Source organism: Vigna unguiculata, chromosome 1, assembly GCF_037176805.1.
Source record: "Vigna unguiculata cultivar grain cowpea cultivar isolate G323 ecotype 2 chromosome 1, ASM3717680v1, whole genome shotgun sequence".
In the NCBI taxonomy this organism is placed as follows: domain Eukaryota; kingdom Viridiplantae; phylum Streptophyta; class Magnoliopsida; order Fabales; family Fabaceae; genus Vigna; species Vigna unguiculata.
In genome coordinates, this window is record NC_140792.1 from 45,450,865 (window position 1) to 45,475,158 (window position 24,294).

The 24,294-nt window shown below is 30.2% G+C and overlaps 3 protein-coding genes and 1 non-coding gene across 9 annotated transcripts; 2 read left to right on the forward strand and 2 right to left on the reverse strand.

Annotated features, from left to right (window-relative positions):
- Nucleotides 1-9,091: 9,091 nt before the first annotated feature.
- LOC114193687 (Protein kinase superfamily protein) lies at nucleotides 9,092-13,122 on the forward strand. The gene is made up of 8 exons (XM_085674675.1): nucleotides 9,092-9,544; nucleotides 9,684-10,383; nucleotides 10,494-10,598; nucleotides 11,148-11,270; nucleotides 11,339-11,509; nucleotides 11,617-11,746; nucleotides 12,117-12,329; nucleotides 12,621-13,122. Exons 2-8 carry the CDS (start codon nucleotides 9,704-9,706, stop codon nucleotides 12,735-12,737), a joined length of 1,539 nt encoding a protein of 512 aa, XP_085530801.1. The 5' UTR covers nucleotides 9,092-9,544; nucleotides 9,684-9,703; the 3' UTR covers nucleotides 12,738-13,122.
- Nucleotides 13,123-13,385: 263 nt separating this feature from the next.
- On the reverse strand, nucleotides 13,386-15,633 carry LOC114192149 (S-adenosylmethionine synthase-like). 4 transcript variants are annotated; one of them, XM_028081789.2, is made up of 2 exons: nucleotides 15,482-15,633; nucleotides 13,386-14,811 (listed from the first exon to the last, which is right to left on the reverse strand). In XM_028081789.2, the coding sequence occupies exon 2, from the start codon at nucleotides 14,793-14,795 to the stop codon at nucleotides 13,614-13,616; it is 1,182 nt and encodes a 393-aa protein (XP_027937590.1). In that variant the 5' UTR covers nucleotides 14,796-14,811; nucleotides 15,482-15,633; the 3' UTR covers nucleotides 13,386-13,613. The 4 variants fall into 4 exon arrangements, with proteins under 4 accessions (XP_027937590.1, XP_027937582.1, XP_027937607.1 ...); XM_028081781.2 differs by having other exon boundaries at nucleotides 15,478-15,628; XM_028081806.2 differs by lacking the exon at nucleotides 15,482-15,633 and adding an exon at nucleotides 15,446-15,469.
- Nucleotides 15,634-19,654: 4,021 nt separating this feature from the next.
- On the forward strand, nucleotides 19,655-19,728 carry TRNAI-UAU (transfer RNA isoleucine (anticodon UAU)). Its single transcript has one exon. It is a non-coding gene; the product is annotated as a tRNA-Ile (tRNA).
- A 167-nt stretch (nucleotides 19,729-19,895) lies between these two features.
- On the reverse strand, nucleotides 19,896-24,294 carry ACLA-3 (ATP-citrate lyase A-3). 3 transcript variants are annotated; one of them, XM_028083365.2, is made up of 12 exons: nucleotides 24,046-24,294; nucleotides 23,782-23,958; nucleotides 23,198-23,359; nucleotides 22,979-23,059; nucleotides 22,580-22,631; nucleotides 22,118-22,232; nucleotides 21,917-21,998; nucleotides 21,251-21,346; nucleotides 21,010-21,111; nucleotides 20,761-20,877; nucleotides 20,562-20,678; nucleotides 19,896-20,238 (listed from the first exon to the last, which is right to left on the reverse strand). In XM_028083365.2, the coding sequence occupies exons 1-12, from the start codon at nucleotides 24,142-24,144 to the stop codon at nucleotides 20,167-20,169; spliced, it is 1,272 nt and encodes a 423-aa protein (XP_027939166.2). In that variant the 5' UTR covers nucleotides 24,145-24,294; the 3' UTR covers nucleotides 19,896-20,166. The 3 variants fall into 3 exon arrangements, 2 of the variants coding, with proteins under 2 accessions (XP_027939166.2, XP_027939159.2); XR_014995817.1 differs by having other exon boundaries at nucleotides 20,016-20,238; nucleotides 20,761-20,864; XM_028083358.2 differs by having other exon boundaries at nucleotides 23,782-24,264.

A 24,294-nucleotide genomic window follows, 5' to 3' on the forward strand; every position in this document is an offset into this window, starting at 1 on the left:
AAATTACGGTAAAAAAAACATAATATTATGAAATATTCAATATTAGGAGGATTTTCTTCGATGCCAAATACATTAAAATAAATTATAATTGTTTATATTTTATATTAGAATACCAAATAAAATTTCATGTGAACCAAAACATTTATTAAATTTGCAAACTACAACATTAATGAACTTAGTTGATAAAATTAAAAAATATTTCAAAAAAGTATAAAAGGAAAACAAATATTCAAATTAAAATATATTTTAAATGTTTGTTTACTTCAATTTTTTAAATTCTAATGAATCTCTTTTTTATACACTAATAAAAGTTATAATATATCACTTGATCAAAATGACACAAAGAAGAAATATTCAAATTAAAATATATTTTAAATATTTGTTTACTTCAATTTTTTAAATTATAATGAATCTCTTTTTTATACACTAATAAAAAGTTATAATACATCACTTGATCAAAATAACACAAAAAACAAATAATAAAATTTTGACATAGATTTTGTATCTTTTGAACTTCAATATATGTTGCATAGTGACAAAAAAATATTCATAGAAATTACATTAAATTTTTATATTGTAGTAAATAAAAGTTATTTATACAATTAAAGTAAAAAAAATTACAGTATGATTAATAGTGAGTTATAAAATAACAAATAATTAGATAGAATATATCGAAATATTTTATTTTACATGATGAAAATAAACAATAAATAAAAATATTAAAAAACTAACAAATGTGTGTTTTAGAAATAATTTGAGAGACTATCGAAAGAAATCGCACAAAGGAAATCAAATGTATAATTAAGGTATGATAAAATGAAAAAAACCTTAGAGAACTAATTATTAAATTATGTTTGAAGTGGTTAAAAATAAATAGAAATATCATTAGTGACCAAAAAATTTATCATTAAATTACAAATAAATTAGTAATTAAATTGGTCACTAAATCAAGTACCGATTCGATCATTGAATCAATCACTAATTTAGACAATAAATCAACTACTACCACCAATGACGAAAAATAGTGACTGATATGGGTTACTGACTAAATCAGTCACCATTTCATTTTTTCTTGTAGTGAGTTATCATATACTATTCCTAAATATCATTATATATATATATATATATATATATATATATATATATATATATATATATATATATATATATATATATATATATATATATATATATATATATATATATATAATTTTAACCACTTCAAACAGAATTTAAAGTGAAACAATTACATTATGATATATTATTCTACATGATGAAAATAAAAACAATAAATAAAAATATTAAAAAACTAACAAATGTGTGTTTTAGAAATAATTTGAGAGACTATCGAAAAAAATCACACAAAGGAAATCAAATGTATAACTAAGGTATGATAAGACGAAAAATATCTCAGAGAACTAAGAAAACTTTTCAAATATCAACATATATATTTAATGGTTGAAAAATAACGAAAATTACTTTAATGAAACAAAAGAGTTCTTCAAATTAAACAAAAATTAATAATAATAATAATAAGTAAAGAATTTTTTTTATATTACCTTAAATTGAGAGTATAAACATTCTCATGTGAAAGGAAAATTTATAATAAATAAAAATATTAAAAAATAATATAAATATTCAAATGTAAGGCATAATTTTTTTTATTAACATACATTATTTTAACATAATTACATAAAGGTTATGATAAGATAAAAAATATATTGGAGATGAGAATGAGTTTAATAACAAATGAAATAATTAAAAGAAATAAAAAATAGAATATATATATATATATATATATATATATATATATATATATATATATATATATATATATATATATATATATATATATATGGGTTACTTGATTAATTGTGAATATTTTAATAATTTAAACGAGAATGAAGATATGGCGGGGACGGGTATTATGGCGGGTATATGTACATCCCCATACCCATCCCCATACCCAACTGAAAAAGTCGGGGATTCCCCATACCCATACCCATACCCAGTCAATGTGGGGATTCCCCGTCAAAACGGGGACGGATTCGGACAATACCCACGGGAACGGGTTTATTTGCCATCTGCTTGGGTGATGTGATAATATGCCAATTTTTTTATCATGTTATTTTATTTTAATAAAGTAAAATTTAATATTTATATTAATTTAATATATTTTTAAATAAAATGGCTTATGTTTTCAAATCTGAAATTCCAAAAAACATATTATATATCAATAAAGTCATGGAGTCACGTATATTCTAATCATACACTCCAACTTTATTAAATTCGCTATGATATATTTATTTAGAAAAAATAAAATAATTCTCAAACCTAATAAATTAGATTAATATGTGAACATACTGTTTGGCCGGAACAACACTTACAACTCATAATAATTATGACAGATTAGAAATAAAGCAAAACTAATTATAGTTATCCATCATTTCAAAAGATTAATCGAATGTGAAAAGGTTAAACAGTGCTTTAATCACGAAGTATTATAGTGTAATAGTTATATATAATCAGGAAATAAAATAATTAATTATTCATATAAAAGTATCATCAGAAATAACAACAAAAAGAACATAACACGTATTGAGATTGAGATATCTAAAATTTCATACTCAATGTGAGTATTTTAAATGTTTCCGCATCTTCAATGCAACTTTATACACTTAAAATTCATTTTGTTATATATAAATTATAATTTGTTTACGCAACAATTAAAATAAAAAAAAAATATTTGAAATCTAGCAATTAAAAATAAAGAGAGCAAAACAGTTGTTGTAGTGATTGTGGTAGAATTGAATCAATAATGCATATGAAAGGCAAGAACGATGCTAACTTCTGTGTCCCTCTCACGCCCACCGTCAATAAATTGCGTTTCAGAAAGTTGTGAGAAAAGAAATGGGTGTTGCATCACGAATCAAGACAAACATGCATAATTTCAGTGTCTCAATTAATTAGATACTATCACCTACCATATATATTGCAGCTACTTTAAATAAAGTAGCACTAATGCCATAATAATGTGGTTATTTGGAGAGGCTTATGTTTAGCATTCGTGTGTACAATGACATGCTTTGTCTGGTTGTTTCCTGAACAAACCTTAAATAATTTGACAACACACATGTCAAAATTCTTGGTACCTTCCTAAGTGGAGCAATTGAGACCACCCAAGACCAATTTGATTCGTGATCAATGTGATTTAATCACTGAAGCGACCAAGCACACAACCACAATTATGCAGTTTGAGATCAAAGAAAAATGTGTTATCGCAATCTAAATCAGTTGCCAGTGTTGCTCATAACCACCACAAGGTATGATTTTGGCGAAGACTATTTCAATGCACAATTTGCTTGAGATTCAGCATTCATAAATTTCAAATCAAATTTGTTAGGGTTTCTTTTTCAATTCAAAGTACTATCTACACCACCCAACCTACTTTCCTTCCTTTCTTCATCATGTGGTTTTGCTATGATTATTCTTTTTTTTTTTTCCTAAATTTCTTGCTCTAATTTGTGGACGTAGCTAACAGAGGTTTTTGCTAATAGTGATTTAACATCATAAATCAGTGATGATTATCATGCACAGAAATAATTGGTTCGTATAAAAATTCATCAGAGAAGTATCGATTTAATCAATTATTACGCTGTAGTACTGGAAAAGTATTTAACAAAAAACGTTTTAATTTTGCTTTGATTGTATTTGGCATCAATATTTATTAGTAATTAATGTTCAATGTGGAAAAGAAAAATACACCCAAAGTTAAAGTACATAATATTTGGTTGTAAAAAAAAAAAACACAGTCTGATATTTAAAAAATAAAAACTGGTTTAATATATATGTGTTATATCAGCTATTAAATAATTTGTTTTTAAAAACTTTGTAAATTTACTATTTTTATCACTGTTTTTTTATTGAAATAGGTATCCAATTTAAAAAGGTGTGGTGAAAAAAATTCTAGTAGGTAAAATACAGAATATATAATGATTTTAAAGCTAGGGAAAAATATAAAAGAAAACTATTTTACCATGTTTCAGACTCAAATTTCAAGTGAGAGGAGTTTTTTTTTATTTTTTTATGAAAAGTCATTTTAAATTGTAGTGAGATTTCTAATATGTTCTAATCGTGACAAATTAGTTATCTTGTACTTACAGAATGAGATTACCAAAATAAATAAATAAAAGCAAATTGTTTGTCTACTCTTAGAAAATTAAGATCTCACATTCATTATGACTATCATTAATTTTCAAATTACGAGTAAATTTTGTAAAGTTGAAGTGAAATATATGTCCAAACTGTAATAACTCAATAATTAAACATTACTCTAAAGTCATTGAGTCAAACATAGAAAAATAGGTTCTTTTATTTTAATTAAAAACTATAACTTTTTTCTTTTTATCCTTCTTTTGTATTGTACGCTATTTGTTTGGAACAAATTTGGTAATTTATAGTGTTTATTAGCCTTGACGTTTGGAATTTTTGTGTGGTATTGTTTGTTAGAATTGGTCCACAAACCAAAAGATGAAAAGTAGTGAAAGAATATTTTTGAATTATGTGATAAGTTAGGTCAAAGCAATCAATGATAGATCATTTCATTGAACTTTATAATCTTTCATTTCTCTTTGAATATTATTTGTCTTCTCAAAATAAAGTAATAAAACAATATATGATGACGATATATTTTCGTAAGAGAAAAAACGTGTTCTTTTTTAAATAAGAACTCAACTTCACTTTTTATTAATTAGAATTTCCTTGTTCATTGATGTTATAGTTATCATCTGTAAAAACCCAAAATTTAGGCAATTTTTTACACTGGAATATTTTAATTTTAAAAATACAATAATGGTGATACCTAAAGGTTGTCTCTCTAATTAAACTCATGAAATTAGGTAGTGACATAGTTTTGTTCGTAGGACCCTTCACTTCTATCATGTTTTGTTTCATCGCTGGTTAGCGTAAATTTGTCTACAATTCATGTTGGTTTGGCATCATTGTTGTACTTACTCACTTTGGTGTCTCAAACTCCAAAGTTAAATTATCTAAAAGATATACGGTTTTTTTTAACTCATGGACAACATAATTTTAGATTATGAAAATATACTTTATTTAATTTTTGTTAAAATTATTTATTGAAATTCTTTATCATCACGATCCTTACACGAATAATCAAATTACAATATATTACTTTTATTGACTATTATATTGTTTATTAGTTTTTAATTAAAATAATTATTTTCTTAAAATCGATGGATGGAAAATGGTTTTCACATTGTATGTCTAAAATTTAATACTAATAAAAAATATTTGATACATGGTTTATGTAGAACAAATTTTGACATTATGCCATAATAGTATGGTTCGTAAATTATAATTTTTATCATAAATTTAGTGTATTTTTTAATTTTTGTCTTTTGTTAATTTTATTTTTTTTAAAATTTAATATAATAACAAATGATTGATAAACTTTAAAGTGTGAACATAACAAAAATATCAAAATTCATAGTGATAGACCTCATCTTATTTATAATTATTTATTTGTATTTTATTATTATTTAATTTTAACAAAATCAAATTTAAACAATAAAAATAATATAAAATTACAATTCAAAATTTAGAGTAAAACAATATTTTTTACATGAACTTGTTTGTAACGTAATAACTAGTAGAAGTTGCATCGTGATAAGAAGATAATGTGTATTTCTTTAAGGATAGTTCGGATAAACTACACTACTAACCTAACTTACCTTTAAAATATATGCCAACTTTTATTACCGGTTTATTTTATAAAATGTATATTTTTATATTGACTAAAACTAAATTACAACAAAATTGAAACCGAGTAATCCATATTTTGCACCATTTGAATGTAATTTTTATTTGAACTAATATTATAAGATAAATGATATAATTATTTTCTCTTCTTTAGATTAGGTAAAAGAGTATTGAGATGGAAGATTTAAGTAAACTTAAGTTAGTTGGTTTCGTGTTTCTAGCTTGTTTAAATGAATGAGTGAATTTGACGGCGTAGAAAAAAAATCAAAATGGGAGAAAATAAATAATAGAAAAATGTTTATATGGATAAGTATTGAATTGGGGAGTGAAAAATTATGAAAAAGAAACAGAGGATTAGAGGATGTAAAGAAATATTGTTTGAATTATGAAAAAATAGAGTAAAAAGTAAAAGAAAAATTTGTAAGTTATTTAATTGTTCTGATAAGATTAATAAATTTATAATATTATTATTTTAATATGATATTTAAAATTATACTCTCAGTTCTTATTGTTTCATGATGCATATTTGATTACGAAAAAGATGTATACATGAAAAAAAGTCCATAATGAATTTGCACCATCAATATGATCAATTATGCCAGGAGAGTCATTCACACATCTAAATCATTCATAGTTGAGAAATACATAAAAATGCACAATTAATGGAAAAGGTAAGATTAAATACTAAGATTTATTTTATTAAATTGACTTTCTTTGTTTCTCTCGCAACAATGACTCCAAAATCATTGCTACCATGTCTTCATAATTGTATTCTACAAATTAATATCAACAAGTAGGATTGATTTAATCTTTTTCATATCTTTGAACAATTAACTCTCATAAACAAACACACAAGTATAAAATATCTATATAATTAAATATAACTTTTAAAAATATATAGAATGAATATAATCATTATAATTCAAATTAATTATTTTTATACGTTATATTATGTTTTAACCTCAGGTTTGAATTCTGTTTGTTTGACATGATTAAGTTCAAATGATTATATAAAAAGTATAAAAATAAAAAACAAAAATTATATCTATATTTATCATTAAAGTATATAAAAAAATGTACAAGTATTTAGGATAAAGAAAAAAATTATTTTTAATTAAAATTTTGAAATTACAAAACATATTTAAACCAATCATTAAAAGAGATTTGATTGTAACTACCTGAAGGGATTGAGTTGTAACATTTTACCATCAATGTACAATGAAAAAAAAATTCAAAAGTTCCTACAATATGTAATCATACAGAAAAAGTTACCTTGCCATAAGTCTAATATAAGTAAGTTGAAGGAGGTTAGGGTATTATAATGATCACTATTTGGAGTTTGAAAAAAGTCACCAAAAAATTATAAAATTTGCTGAGAATTTTACTCGCTTCATTTGTTGGTAGAACAATGTATTATCTGTATAAGATTACGATATTTTGACAATATTTGATAAAGTTTATTTTTTGATACATGTCAAATTTTTTTTTAAATCATATCAATTTTTTTATCTAATATAAAATATTATTATGCGTGCATTGTCAAAATATTTTTTTTTCAAAAAATAATTTTTCTATCTGTATATGATTGTACATGATGTTGGGCAAAGAGGTTAAGTTTGGTAGCATGAGTAACATGTTTAGGTCCACAATAGTTTGGTCCTTTGACCGTATGATTAGTATGGGACCCCAAATACGAAACGTGAAAGAATTTAAGACCTTTCTCAACCTATCAACCCAACATTTAACTCTACAGTTACTTCACTATTACAAGTCATCCACATTTGGGTGCCACCTTCTATTAATACTTTCTTTTACCTGTTCTTCATTTTCTTCTAACCTTTCTTCCTGTACGTTGGTCCTTGTGCACACAACATATAATGTTTCTTGTCTTGTCTTTCACCTGCTACTTTCTACTTCGTCTTTATAAATATAAATAAAATAAATCCAACCAAAATTGTGTTGTGGCCTAAGTTTAACGGTGTGTTGGGTGGCTTTGACGACACCAACCTTTGGATAAAGGAAACGATTAGAAAAAAAGAAAATTGTTTGATAAAATAACAAAACAGTAACTGCTAAAAATTAAATTATTTCTTTTTGTTTTCTCTTTAATTTAAATTCAGAACGAATCTGTTTACAAAGTAGAACCAATTATTGAGTTTATGCTTAGAAACATGTTTGGGTGTTTCCTTGGTATTGTTGGTCCATCTTGTGGTTCACAAACGTTATCAATGTTGATAAGTGATGCCATTCATTTAGTGTTTGCTTCATAAAGGAAAATTTAACTATTTATAGATATTAATAGAGACATGCATTTATTTCACAATTTTTTAATTCTATTAAATTAACATTTAATGTTATTAAAACCATGAATGGAGGGAATATGTTATCTTTTTCTATCACTATATAGTTTTGAAACTGTATTTCTTAGAATCTTCAAGAAAAATACTTATATAATATTGATATTTATACCAATATGGTAATTCGTTAATGAATGATGATAAATCTGGTAATTCAATTAAAATTTTCGTTGCAAATGATAGTATAGTATTCTCCAAATTTGAGCGAAAACTATTTTCGTCACATAAAAGTTAAAAATAAAATAAAAATACTAGCATCTGTTTAGCGTTTAATATAGCCAGTTTAATTTCATTAACTGATTTGATTATTGTTTTCTTTCTTTCTTTTGATTCATTGTTTTCCCACAGTCTGACTGTTAAATATCATTTAAAGGTGTTAATAAATATTCATCTTATTGTAACCAGTGAAAAGCCATTCATATATTTTATTATAAAAATCGTTCATGAGTTTTAAGAACACTAGAAAGTAGTTGTCTTAACAAAAACACTAACAGATAATTAATAATTTTCTTCTGTCTTAAACTTAATAATGTACAATGCATTTAATACAACATGGTGACTAAGTTCTCTCTTAAGGAAGTAAAAAGGATAAACTAAACAGTGAATGTAAAACACATCTCATTCACAGAGAATGGTAACTTAAATTTATAATAACAAAATGGTGGGCTCTGTACTGGTTTCCTCAAACATGGATTAAAAATATGATCTTGGTTAGGTTTAGTTAAAGGGATTTGATTCCACATAAACTAAAATTTGAATATTTGTTAGGAAAGGGATAAAAAAATATGAATGCGGCATTAATGGAGGAGAGGGTAAGAGAAAAATAGGAAAAGAAAAGATAAAGATTGGAGAGATGCAGGTAAATTTACAGCATGAGATGAAATGAAAGAAAAATGATCGAGATGAAATTAGTTAGGCATATAGAGAGTGATGTTCATGAAATGGCAAGAGGGAGAAGCATAGCCGGTGTTTTTATGGTGCCGTACTTGCATTACATAAGAGAATTTTGATGTTAGAAAAAGAAAAGAAAATGGATGTTTGTTTATATGCATGCGTTGGAAGGCATCTATTCCAAAACTCATCACCTACCACTGATAACTCCATCCCTTCCTCTTTATCATCACTCACATTCCCCTTCATCTCCCTCTTACCCGACCACCTTTTTCTCTGTTCTTCAGATAGCTCCACTCCAACTTAGATTCACTCTAACATTTTCCGCATATATATGGGAATAGGATTCTCGCTTATATACCCAAACTTGCTTTTGCTGACACCCCACTATTCGGAGGCCTCAAAGATCTGCCCTTTTCAGTTTCTTCCATTGTTTCAGCCTCTTAGTTCTTCAAGGGGCTGTTTCAAAGATCTGGGGTTTCAGGCTTCTAACTTGCTCTTCTGAATGAGTACTGGTGAGAGTGTGATTATTATCTCTTCAATTTGAGTTATTTCCAATCTCATGTTTCTGTTACAAGGTTCCTTTTCCTTCCAATTTTTTTCTGTTGTGTTGATTGATTGATATTGATAATGTCTTTGTGTTGCATATTGTAGGTATTGAGGCTGTCTGAAAAATGGGGTCTGGTCTTAGTGCTGGATTATCCAAGAAAACTCCAATTTTTGGTCTCAAAGTTTGGGAAATAATTGGAATTGTAGTTGGTTTGTCAATAATAGTGATTCTTGCTGTGGTCTCACTTTGCCTCACTTCAAGGAAGAAATCTAGAAAAGAGAAAGACAGGATTCCCCTTAGTCAAATACCAACTGTGTCAAAGGAAATCAAGGAAGTGCGGATTGAACAAGTGCCAACTAATGCATTTGCTCCTCGTGATGGAATACTTCTTACAATTCGGGACAAGTCCAGTGGCAAGGAATCAGACAATGTTATGGTTCATTTAGGTGTGGGGAAGATGAAGAATGGAAACAGTAACACCAACGCTCACTCAGATTCATTTCGTTACATAGAGAAAGATGGCAGCGGTTCTTATTCACAGTCTGGAGAAGAAGGTAGCTCTGGCACCTTTACAGTGTACAAGCAATCTTCTTCACACCCTATAACAGCTCCCTCACCTCTATCTGGCCTTCCAGAATTTTCTCACTTGGGTTGGGGTCACTGGTTTACCTTGAGGGATCTTGAACTTGCCACTAACCGTTTTTCCAAAGAAAATGTTCTCGGTGAAGGAGGGTATGGAGTAGTTTATAAGGGCCAGTTGGTCAATGGAACTCCAGTGGCAGTTAAAAAGATACTCAATAACATGTGAGTTTCAGTACAATGTCCAATTGTCCATTGTAGATACCTTACTTTCTTAGGTTTAGTTCGTTCTCTGTTCAGCTGAAATTCAACTCCTATGGTTTTTGGTTTAGCAGTGGTCAAGCAGAGAAAGAATTTAAAGTGGAAGTTGAAGCTATTGGCCATGTCCGACACAAAAACTTGGTTCGCCTTTTGGGGTTCTGCGTTGAGGGAACCCACAGGTATCACAATTATCAATTATCATCTCAATATAAATGATTTCATATAATCTTGTCAATTTCTCAAGTTAAGTCTTAGACTCATACACTTGTACTCTGAGACAAATTGTTTGAAGAAATCAACTCCTTTTTTAAATGTTTTCACTTTAGATGTGTTTACATATGATAATGTCATTTATGCGGTTTGTTCTTAATAGTGCTAATGTATCATCGCACTTTCTTATGGTGGTTGGCTACTTTTCTGTATTAACAAATTAAAATGTGGAATTATTGCTGTGCTAAGTGTGTTATATGATGCATATATGTCATTACTGGGTTTTTAATATTGAGTAAAGTCTTACAAGTTTATGGAAACTATTCAATTTTATGTGAACTTTTTTGAGTTTGACAACCTTGCATATAACATTATAACCGGCTGAGCTAAATTAAACAGTTTTATCTTTTTCCGGAATAATATGAATTGTGCGTGTTTATTAATCTGCTACTGGGTGATTGGTGAGACTGAACTTGTGTTCACTGAAACATATTTGTCCTGTTATGATACGTTCGCAGGATATTGGTTTATGAGTATGTGAATAATGGAAACTTAGAGCAATGGCTTCATGGAGCAATGCGCCACCATGGATACCTTACCTGGGAAGCACGTATCAAGATTCTGCTGGGCACAGCCAAAGCGTGAGTGTCTGCATCTGTTACTTATATCTTTTCTTAGTCCTCATATAGAAGCAATTTACTTGTTACAGGCTAGCATATTTGCATGAAGCAATTGAGCCAAAGGTGGTGCACCGTGATATCAAGTCAAGCAATATATTAATTGATGATGATTTCAATGCCAAGGTTTCTGATTTTGGCCTGGCCAAGTTGTTGGGTGCCGGGAAGAGTTATGTCACCACAAGAGTTATGGGAACTTTTGGGTCAGTAATTTTGTGCTTTGCTGAAGTTTTCCCATACTCAGTATTGTTACTTTTGTAAGAAAATAACAAACTATTCTTCTTTCTTTCTTGCTATAAATGTTTCACAGATACGTGGCTCCTGAATATGCAAATACTGGTCTTCTAAACGAGAAGAGTGATGTTTATAGCTTTGGTGTTTTGCTATTGGAAGGAATTACTGGAAGAGACCCAGTTGACTATGGTCGACCAGCAAATGAAGTGAGTAAAACTTGCTGTTTCTCTTGGTAAAATCCAGCTTTCAGTATGCGTGCACTACTTGTTTTTTGCATGTTCATTGTTTTCACTACTACTTTAGGATAAATCCTTAGTTGATTCTTGATAAATATTTTTTTTTTCATGTTCGCTACTTGTTATCTTTGCTCTGGGATAAAAAAATTAACACTATTTTTCTACTTTCATTGTTACTATGAGGATTAGTTTGGGTGAATGGCTATAAATAGTCCTCAATCCAGCACCCTTTGCTCCATTATCAACAAGAATTCTGTGTTCTTTATAACCTATTTCTATGTGACAGGTTCGGATAAAGTGCTTCTAACTTGGCTGTACCAATTATCTGCATTACTTTCAGGTGAACCTGGTTGATTGGCTGAAGATGATGGTTGGAAATAGGAGATCAGAAGAAGTGGTGGACCCCAACATTGAAGTGAAACCATCCACTAGAGCTTTAAAACGGGCTCTGTTAACGGCTTTAAGATGTGTAGATCCAGATTCTGAGAAAAGACCCAAGATGGGCCAAGTCGTTCGAATGATGGAGTCAGAGGAATACCCTTTACCAAGAGAGGTTTGTTTTTCCCCTTTGCCATGATTAAAGTCCACAAGCTCTTCTCCTATCTCTTCAACATTCCACATTTTTTTCCCCTTTAGCTGGGATTATCTATAGTAAAAATCAACAAAAAAACTTAGTAAATATCAACTATAGTCAGCTTTTATGTTGGATGAAAGGAATGTATATGGTGGCTATTCCTCTCTATATCTTTAAATTGTTTTCACCGTCTATAAACTTGTTTTTAGAGTAAAAACTTAGAAGCATAAATCACATCATTTAATTTGAGATGGTTGTGTGAATATTCAGGACCGAAGACACCGAAGAAGAAATCGAGGGGGGAGTGGAGAAATAGATTCCCAGAAGGAATATTCTGACACAGACAGGAGTGAGATTCAGGATTCCAGAGAAGAAAGAAGAGGGTGACAATACAAATGATTCTTATACAGAATTTGGTGGGGTGTACATGGAAGTGGTAGCTTCTTTTTTATTTTCTTCCATAGCTTTTCAGATTTTTGGATGGTACAGCTGAAGATATTTTCCTTTTTAATATTTGTTTTTCCATGAATTGGTCAGTTTTTTCTTGGTGTCCCTTTGTTTGTGTGTAGGATAAGGTGTGGATGCTGTTTGTAAGATAATAACCCATAACATTGGGGGGTGTACAGAACTTTATATCTTTCTTTCTCTACTGCAAACTATATTCCATAGTCCGTTGCTAGAATGTGTGGTTTAGGGATGAAAAAAATATCTTGTATGTGAATATTTATTTATGGTAAAATTTATAACAGATACAAACCTTCATGTTCTTGCATATGTGAGTAACAGATACGTGTATGGTATCTATATTTGTATATACCTCTTATGGTTGGTGAATTTTAGATCAAATTATAAAAGTAATATGATTAGGAAGAAATATATTTACAAATTTATAAAATCAGTGTTGTTTTAAAAGCATTACAAAAAATATTTAAAATGATTTTATACTAATACAAAAGAATCACAGATTGATACGTGAAAGAAAAAAATTTCAGATAATTACAGTGTTAATATATCTTATAGAGAGAATAGAAAAAATCGAAGTAAGGTTAGCTATTATAATTTATCATATAAAAGTATACATGAAGGAACTATGAAGCTCCATGGTGAATACTTCTCTTCATGTTGAGTACAAGGTAATTATAGTGATAGTTGAATTTCAAACAACAGTCCCTTAAACAAGTAACAAAGGCAGAAACACATGATAACTCTGGCAAGAAAGTAGCTAAAGAACGGAACCAGACATAATGGAAAACATAAAAAAGCCTACTTCTCAGGATTCTCCCATTTGAGAGGCTTCACCACTTCCCAGGTGAAGTCAGTGTCCTCTCTTCCAAAGTGACCATAAGCAGCAGTTTTCAAGAACCTTCCATTTCCACCCCTTTTGAGGTCCAAATCAATGGAAATCATTCCAGGCCTAAAATCAAAATTTTCCTTCACAATCTTCAGAATCTCCTTGTCTGGAATCTTTCCAGTTCCGTAAGTGTCAACAAACACAGATAAGGGATCAGGAACACCAATTGCATATGAAATTTGTACAAGGCTTCTTCTAGCAAGACCACAAGCCACAATGCTCTTTGCAGCTTGTCTAGCAATATAGGCTCCGCTCCTGTCTACCTTGGTGGGGTCCTTCCCAGAGAAGGCACCGCCACCATGAGCTCCCCAACCACCGTACGTGTCGATGATGATTTTGCGCCCTGTGAGACCGGCGTCGCCGTGAGGACCACCGATCACAAACCGCCCCGACGGATTCAGATGGAAAATGGTCTTCTCATCTAAGTACTTCTCAGGTATCACAGCCTTGATAACATGTTCTTTGAGATCACCAGCAATCTCATCATTGGTAACAGTTTCATCATGCTGCGTTGAAATTAGGACTGTGTGGACACGAACTGGGACCATCGCACCATTGTCGTTGTAATACTCCACAGTAACTTGTGTTTTTCCATCAGGTCTTAACCAGGTGCATGTGCCATTCTTCCGCACTTCGGTGAGCCGCGCACCCAGCTTGGTTGCAAGGACATGGCTCAGAGGCATAAGCTCAGGTGTTTCATCTGTTGCATACCCAAACATGTGACCCTGATCACCGGCACCTATGTCCTCGGGTTGCCTGGTGAGGTTTCCATGGACTCCCTGAGCAATGTCGGGGCTTTGTTGTTCCAGGTAGACCAGCACCTTGCAGTTGTCGGCATCAAGACCAACATCATCGGACACAAAGCCTATAGTACGACAAGTGTCGCGAACAATCTTCTCGTAGTCTACATTGGCCTTGGTTGTTATCTCTCCGAACACCATGACCAAGTTGGTCTTGGTGCAGGTTTCGCAGGCAACCTTGCTCTCTGGATCTTGCTCCAGACAGGCATCAAGCACTGCATCAGAAATTTGGTCACAGAGCTTGTCAGGGTGACCCTCGTTCACCGACTCAGAAGTGAACAAGAAGGTATCCATTCTCCCAAGTTCCGAGCTACAAGAAACCAAACAAGGGTTAAAAATATAATCACAAATGCCTCTGAGACACCAAGGGTTGATTCAAAAACCATGCTGAAATTACCTCGCCCACAGAAACAGGAAAAGGTAAAGTTCCACCCGAATAAGAACAATATTCAGAAATTTTGATTCTTGGAAGATTAAAGAAACCCTGTCGTTATATCTTAAAAGCATAAAGATGTATTCTTCACATTCAAGAAAATAAATTACCCTTGTCGGAAAAGAAACAGGAGATAGAAAACAAAATATTGCCAAAATTAGTATGCAGCATCAAGATACAGTGGATGTAGATCACCAACTGATTTACTTTGATTAATACGAATTAGCTTTACCAATTCACAAAATGCCCAACTATGCATGGAATCAGAAAGACCCTTCAATCCTCAGCTTCAATTGTAGCAATAACTTGACATAATACACAACTAAAGAAAAATCACAACAATACCTCAGGAAAAATTGCAAATTTTTCATGTAATGAATTTCATAACAAAGAATTCAATCATGCATGAATAGAACAGAGTAATATTGTGATAATCAAAGGGACAGAAAATGAGATGAGTAAAAAGTAAGGAGAAGAACAAAATACAGAAACCCATGTAAGAACTTTTTACTCTGTAGAACATAGATAGAGTCAAGAGGGTACCAACTTTCAACTCCTTTCAGGTTTAGATAAACTTCTTGCCACTCTTACGCCGTGGCTTTAGGTTGGTATTTATAGAGTCACCGAATGGATTAGGATCCCCGACCAACTGTCACACTTTCTATGTTCTTAAGCTTTGCTGTCTAGAACACGGTATTGACACTTGTCTAGAAAACCCATTTTAATTTTCTTATATGACAATTAAAAAACTATTCAATATTTTGGTTTTCTAAAATATAACATTGTTTCCTAGTAATGTCGTTTTTCTAATTTTTATTTTACATAAAAAATAGCTTGAAATCTAATTCTGTGCTCCTTCTCCAAACTTTCGATTTTAATGCAAATTTCGAAAGTATGTATATTTTAGTTTTCTAAATTAGTCCTATTATGCCAAGATGAACCAGATGTTGGTGTTATTTTGATTGGCGTGGACAAAGAGATAAAATTATATTCTGACCATAATAAAGAATGTGATTCTTTGAAATAATAATAAACTAGTAAACAAAATTAGAAAGACAACAAATCATTATGGGTTATCTGTGGGTAGTGAATGACGGGTAAGCTTTGGTGGAGAATTGGATGAAATGCTTGAACGTTTGGTATTGAATAGAATCAAGACTGACATGATTATACTCTTGGCCAAATTATATTCAGTGGATGGATGCTTAAATAACGTAGAAGAGGGGAAGAATTTAATATAATACATCATTTCTAACAAAATTTTAAAAATGAATTTATATGTTTTTATTCTTATCTCTGATTTACTTTCTATTTTTAGTTATGATAAACTTAAATTTATTTATACTTAAATTTCAAATATGATTCAACACGAGTTTCAACTTAATTTAAAAGATAAGCATCATAATATGTTTAGTATCATAATATTCTTACTTTTTGAAAAGTAATGAAAAACATAAATATTTATTACTTATAATTAACGAATGAAATAATAATTTGAGAAAGTTTTATTTGATAAATTTTGACAAACAATTATTTTTTGATAAATAAAAAACTAAAACTTTGTTACTTTATTTTTCTAACTTCCATATCAAAATAAATAAAAAAAAGTATTCGGTTTAGTAACTTTGTCAATAAAATATTTGTCAAAAATAATTTTTAAATTAATAATTTTTATACTTGATTTTGTTATGGAATAATAATAATTTATGTGTCTAGTTTTTTTTTGAGTTTGGTTGAGTTCACATTAAACTCAAGTGAGTATGATTTCTGAAAATGACAAGGGAATTTCTCACTCATACCTCGGTGATATATATGAATATTATGAAAATTTTAGATTTGTCAAAAGAGTCATCTGGGCCGGTCTACCACGGATTAGTCATTTAGTGAGTTAATTTAACTCGACTTATCTATTAGTAAGTCAAACAAATTTAAACCTGATCTGACCCATCAAAAGTTGGTAGGTTAAACGGCTAACTCATCTAATTAAAAAAATACAATTTTTTTTTCTTAGATCACAAAAAAAATAAATTTTAATTTTAATTCAAATTCAAATAAACTTTAATACAATCCAAAATGATAATAAACTTAAAATACAAACTAAAATCACAAAAATACAAATCAATATCTAACAACAAATTACAAATAATCCACCCAAATGCAATGTCCAACATAATAAAAAACACTTGTATAACTTTTTATCTGTGATTTGATAAGTCAATTTATCGAGTGAGTTAGGTTATTTGTGAATTAAGTAGAAAGTTAATTTGTATTAAAATTCGTACAAAAAATTCAATTCCACAAATTTAAACCCATTTTGATAAATATATTAAATTCAGTGTAATGTGAGATAATACAAATCTAAATTATATGAGTAAATAAAAATAATTAGTTTTAAGCAATCGTATTTGATTGCACAACTTAACATGCTGCACGTGTCCTGCATTTGAAGAGAATATTAGTGCATGGCATGGTTATGGTAAGGGATGTGAGAGGTGGGAAAAGTGATATCTATACGTAACATAAATAATTCAAAAAAATCCATCTTGATAATTACACCTATTACCTTCATTTAGTTTTTATTATAATAATAAAAATTAATAAATAAGTATTAAAACAAAATAAAATTAAAAAAAATACTTTTCTTTAGTTATATAATACTTATTCCCCTCTATTTTCTATTTTTTTAATTTCCTTTTACCAAATATTCATTTATTGGTATTAAGAAATACAATAGATGACTCTTTTCTGTGAGTTGTACTTGTTGATTTCATATTTTTTAAAACGTGGCACGCGATAACATCATATAACACTATCACTTATTTATTTAACAAAACAAACTAACAATATACGTTGAAGTGAAATAAAAATGGAAAAACCAAAAAACTTATTTTTATCGAAAATAAAATATTACTTAAACCTAATCCACTTAAGAAGGTTGATGATAGGTTATCAATACCGCGTGCTATTTTATTCCCACAATAACAAATTATTTTATTAAATACAATTTGTTGTTTAAACAATTGTTATTTAAATACAATTTATTTGGCTGCACCAAATAAAGTGTTTATATCCAAGGATTTCTTTTATTATTTAATAAAGTGTATAAAAAGTGATGTAACGTTTTAAAGAAAAAAAAAATACGTATTAATCCGAATTTATAAAAATAGAAAAATAAAAAAGTGCGGTGAGCGTGGATCGAACACGCGACCTTCAGATCTTCAGTCTGACGCTCTCCCAACTGAGCAATCCCCGCAACTTGTTAAAATATTTTAATTTTACTTTCTTAAACTATAAGCTAAGTATAAAGAAAAACCATATTCATTAACTTTTTGCACGGGATTTAATAAAATTAAAATGTTTACTAGTGGTATATATAATAATGGGTGGTCTTAAAAAAAAGACAAAAATAATACGAAGGATATTAATAAATATGAAAATACTTAGGGCTTTATAAACTATAGTATCCAATAAAATTCGATCCAAAAATGTAAAAAATGACTTTTCTATTGGATTAGATTGAATTCTAATTTAATTTTGAAAATCAATCAAATCCAAACAATATTTATGCATATGTACATATTTTATTTACACAATTATTGTAGCATTCATACTTACATCTTAACTTCTATATATCTATAAGAAAAAGGTTAAAGGTGTTAATGCCATATATTTATTTATGAACAATATGTTTCGCTAATGCTATATTTAGAAATTATGTAAGTAAATATATATATATATATATATATATATATATATAAATATAATTATGAAGCTGTTGTAAAACATTTGAAAGTTATATTGCTATTAGTCACGTAATGGTGACTTCACGGATGACAAAATTTAAAATTTAAACTTTGTTATATTCATTATATGTATTAAAATTCATTCAATACTTCTACAAAAAAAGAGAGTAAAAGTCCAGAGTAATTGACTCGATCCAACCTATTTTATACTGGATTGTATTTAAATTTTAATATAAAATGATTAAATGATAAATTAACAAAACTAAATTGATATTTTTTTCCAAATTCTTAGTGCAACTACATCACATATATGCTTTTAGCTTTTATTTTATAATGTAATTTGTACTTAAAAAAGGGGTAAACTACGTTTTATGTTTAGCTAATATTTTAAATACGTTAAATAATTTTAAAATTTTCATATTATTTTATCAATATAAGCTTTAAACATATATTTTCAAATTTTTTATAGAAAGATGAAGATCTCACGTAATGATTTTAACACGTAAAATTAATAACACAATAGTAAGATCTAAAAAAATGTGTTTAGATTTTTGAAGGATAATAACAATACAATTTGTTGGGGTACATATAACGTATTTTACCAGTTCTTTTTATGTATTTAGTCTTTTCCTATTATTAGAGAGAATAATTTTTACGTACCTTCATCACTTTTTTGCTTCTTTTGTTTGCATTTATTAATTTTTTTTGTTACATTATATTGTATCCACACCTATAATACTTTCTCTACTTTACAACAGTTTTATTTGAAATAGGATTGGAGGATAGGAATGACCACACCTATTGCTAATAATACCAACTGTTTTAAGGGATGCAAATGGAATTTTTTTCTTCAATTCACGTTTCATAAAATGGAATTATGAACATAAAAGAGATAAAAAGAAAACAAATCGAGGGAAAGAATTATATTTGGGTATATTTAAAATTATAATAATTAAATAAAAAATTTATAACGTAATGGTCCCGTAGCTCAGTTGGTTAGAGCGTTGGTCTTATGAGCCGAAGGTCGCGGGTTCGAGCCCCGCCGGGACCATGGCCGAAATTAGTTTTATTTTCATTTATTGCAATAGTACAGTTTCCGATGCAGAACTAAAATTCGGCAGAAAACATTTTAACCTTTATTTTTATTAATTAAGAGGACTACCGAATTCTAAACATTTTACAATAATCTGACCTATTGTTGGAAATTAAAAAGACTGCTTTGAGGTAAATTTCTACTCCAAATGGGAAAAAGATGTTGAATCGAATCCATCACTTCAAAGATAATGCCGTCAACTAAAATTACATTTTGGTCGTATACTACTGGGGAATTTAACAGTGTTCTGACCATATTGCAGTCCAGATTTAACAATGACAAAAGATAAGAACAACTTCCTTGCAACGTGTATCCTCTCCACACGGATCTTATTCCTCCTTGCTTGGTTATATCCATCAAAACGCCACCAATGCATGAGCCAAAAATTGTTCTGCGTTAAGCTTCGGACATGATGCAATCAATAGCTTGTTTGCAGATACCCGTCATTGTGGCCTCTGGTCCATAAACCTGGAACCACAACATCGCCACAATCGCACAACTCAATACAGAAAAAATAATTTGTATTTCAAGACTCCATTGAAAGCAGCCCAACTGTTTAGCTTTAAAATTCTCTGGCTTAAGCTTTAAGGTAAAGAACTAAGTTGCAAGATTTCAAAATTTAAATCATTCACTATAATAGTCTGATATATGATTAACCTAAGCATTTAGATTTAGTAACTACTCATTGGTCCCGGATTCTGATAACTAAAAGTCGCTTGTGAGAGCAGGTGAGCAAATTTATATCAAATTTTAAAGAGATCCCTAGAAAGATTTTCATCCTCATTCCTTACTTGAATTGGTACTCCCAATTCCTCCCCCAATGCACGCATCTTTACCAAACCAGTCTGATAGTTTGGACCACCTCTTCTGACATAGATGTGGACTCGCGCTGCTTTAAGCTTTGATTCCTGTTGGAGTGATAGGGAAACAAACTCAACTTTCAAATTAACAAGTTGAAGCGTACTAAGGATACAACGAACATTAACATACCTTCTCTTTCAGCGCACGAATAATCCCACTGAATGTGGCAGCAACATCAGTGAAATTTGCAATGCCACCTCCAATAAGTAGGGCTCTCTTACGGCCATCAGGGTCTGCAGTAGCACACTGCAACAGTCATGGCTCATGAGCACAATCTTCACAAATGATGTAGTGATAAAGCCACTAGATGTGACCAATTAGAGAAATTTAAGCCTCAAGAAAGAAAAAGAATATATCAATTGGATATGTGAGTTTTACATCAATTACGACTCTTGCATACTGCAACACTTCCTCCTCTTTTGGTGCTCCACTATACTCAGCATAGTTACCAAGCTCTGATGCATAGCCTAAATCTCCAACCTAGTAACAACATGTATATTATTAACTTAGATAACATACTAAAGTATAAGTTCTTCAATAATCAATCACTGTTGGAGATGATCCTTTATTTACAATTTTAGCCAGAATTAAAATTAATCCATAAAATATGGAAGCTTACAGTATCAGCATAAATTACACTTGCACCACCTCCAGCTACCATTGTCCAGATGCGTCCTTTTGGGTTCAATACAGTAAATTTCAACGATGCACTTGTCTGTAATATGAAAAAGAAAAATTTAAGAATCTTTACACAGAAAAGTTCCACTTGCAAATATTATAACAGGGAAGCATGGATTTTACAGACATTGAGGTTAAAATATGTTAAAATAGGTTTTTTGTCTCAAATGTATAACCAACGTTTGAGTTAGAGTACCTAATTAATTTCTTTTCAAATTTGATATCTGGTAAATAAAATATTTGGATTTAATTTTTGTATGGTATGTGCTTTTCACTCTTACTATTCAACAGTTAATTAAATCAGTGTTGAAAAAATTATATCTATTAAGCAATTTCTCTCACACGTCATCTAACTATACATATATAAGTTATTATGATAAAAAAACAAGTTGAGAGATTAAAAGAAAATTTTAAAATATTTCAAAAATTAGTTAAAAGAGATAATGTAAATTACGAATTAAATAAAAAAATTCCAAAGACTTAAATCAAATTCTACAATTATTAAATGGTCAAATTAAAAAAAAAGTAATTTATTGATGGGTCAAAACAAAAAAAGTAATATATGAAAGATATAAAACTTATTTAAACCGAAAAAAAAAAAAAATACCTTATCATCCAATGAATGAATGAAGCTTTCTGTAGGGCTCAGAACTCTTCCAAAAGGCAATGGAAACTCTATATCTCCCCACCTGAAGGCATTAAGATAGATAGATTAGAAACAACTAGTTATAACATAATCACTAGATACTAATTTTCCATGACTTAAAATTTAAATATTGATTTCTTAACATAATATCAAAGATTATACTTGTTGAAGTTCTTGAATGCAGCAGTGTCATCCAATTCCCCTCTCATATCCAGTGGATATGGCTTTTCGTTCACCAGTGTAAATGGATTCATCTCAAGAAAACTGAAGTCCAGATCTATGGAAAAAAAAGATGGGGGTTAAAATAAGGTTAAATAGTGCATATAGGAATAGCAATGACAGTTAGCATTTTTTATGAGAGAAGTAAACACAAATGAATTCTATCTTGCACAAAACTGAGTATTTAGAATTTCCCCGTATCTTATATAAGTTAAATAGAGCAAACAATATTCATTATCATTCTCGACTAGTCATGCACAAGTTAGTGAGTTAAGATGGACGACTTAAAAGCACATGTTAAAGTTCTAAAGCATTTTCTAGTTCTACATTCCAGAATTCATATTTTGCTTTAGGTTCCAAAACCACGAGGCGATCAAGTAGTTTTCAAGCTTGCTTATGCCATACCTTGGAAGACAGCAAACACACCCAGTATGAAATCACCTATTGTCCCCCGAATCTGTAAATTAGAGTTAGAATAAGCATTTGTTAGACGCACAATGGAAAAAGGCTTCTACAAATAAAGAAATAGTGAATATTGATAAGCATTATACTAAAGAAAGAGAAGTTCAAACAAACTCTCAAAATCTTAATAATGATAGTGCAAAAGGTTAGAATCAAACGACACTAAACATATCACAAATCATGCAGTCACGTCTGTATCACTTTTTCAGCGAATGCAAAATCTAAACTACAGTTAGCGCGAAAGCAATTCTAGAGACTATATCTTTGAATGCTCAACATGATACAAACTCCAAGGCAAACACACAAGAAACTGAGAAATAAGGGAAGTGCCAAAATACTGACCTCCAAGGGAAGTGTAGCAATCAACGGTGCACATGCTTCCGGAGTCAACTGTTTTTCCGTTGGAAGGAATATAGTTTTAACCTGACAATCAACAGTCAACCTTCCCATCTCATCAGGGTTGCATTTGCAGAAAGGAAGCACAAACAAGGCATCATGCTAGACAAAGCAAGTAAAATAATAACACTAATTCAATTTAACTTAACCATAAGTCAATACCACCTTATCCCAATTCTCTTCAATATCAATGCCCCCGCATTCGGAGAAGCTGATGGTGGAGCCAAGCCTTTCAGAAACAATGGACAAATAATACTCTTGGTCATGAGGAACAAACGGTTCAACAATGAAAGTAGTTATAGGCGCCTTGCAACCTCCCATCTCAACCTACCAAACGTTCAATACAATAAAAAAGTTCAGGAAAGGAAGACCAAATGTTAAAACTTAATTGCACTTTTTCGCTCCCTTCCTTCATTGTTTCGCAAATTTAATTCCTCTAATTTTCTTTTAACAGATTTCGATTCCTACAAATTCATCTATCAACTTGACGTCCAATATTTAACAGAAATTCAGACGTGCAGTGTAACAGAGTGTCAGCTTTAGCATTTCCATCAGATAATATTGAATGTCAGGTTGGTAAGCGAAATTGTAGTACTAAAATAGCAGGAGAATGAAAAAGAACGTAGGCAACAAAAAGCCAAATAAGTGAAACGAACGTAACAGAGGAGAAAACTACAATTAAACAAAAATCAAAGTTGAAATGAGACAGAAAAAAGCAGGCATGAAGAGTTTTCATTTTGAGGAATGACCTCAACGCCAAGGCGTGCTTTGACGAACTCCGCGACTTCAGCTATGTCCAAATTGAGAGCCACTAAGCCACTCTTTCCGCGCTTCCCGAAGAGCATGTCCGGTTTCACGACCAACTTTATTGACGACAACCACGGATGGAGGTCTGTAAATTCAGCGAAGTCCGTTGACTGTGTGACCTGAGAAGAATCGAAGTTGGGAACAGACCTGTCAAATAAGTGATCGATTGAATTAAAACGAGGAGACAGCATGTGAATTATGGAAACCTGAGCAGAAAGGATGTCGAGGTCGATAGAGGCGAGACGTTTGAGGTGGTCCTTGAGAAGCCTCTTCGAGTGATACTCTCTGATCTTCTTCCTCGCCATTTTACGATCTCAAACGCAGATGAGGAATGCAGAGTACGTGCTCTGTTCTCTGTTCTCTGTTCTTTGTGCTCTGCTCTTTTATTATGCACTGTGGGAGCCAGAGAAGAACGAATAGGTAATTGCTTTCAACGCTACCAATTTTTTTAATCA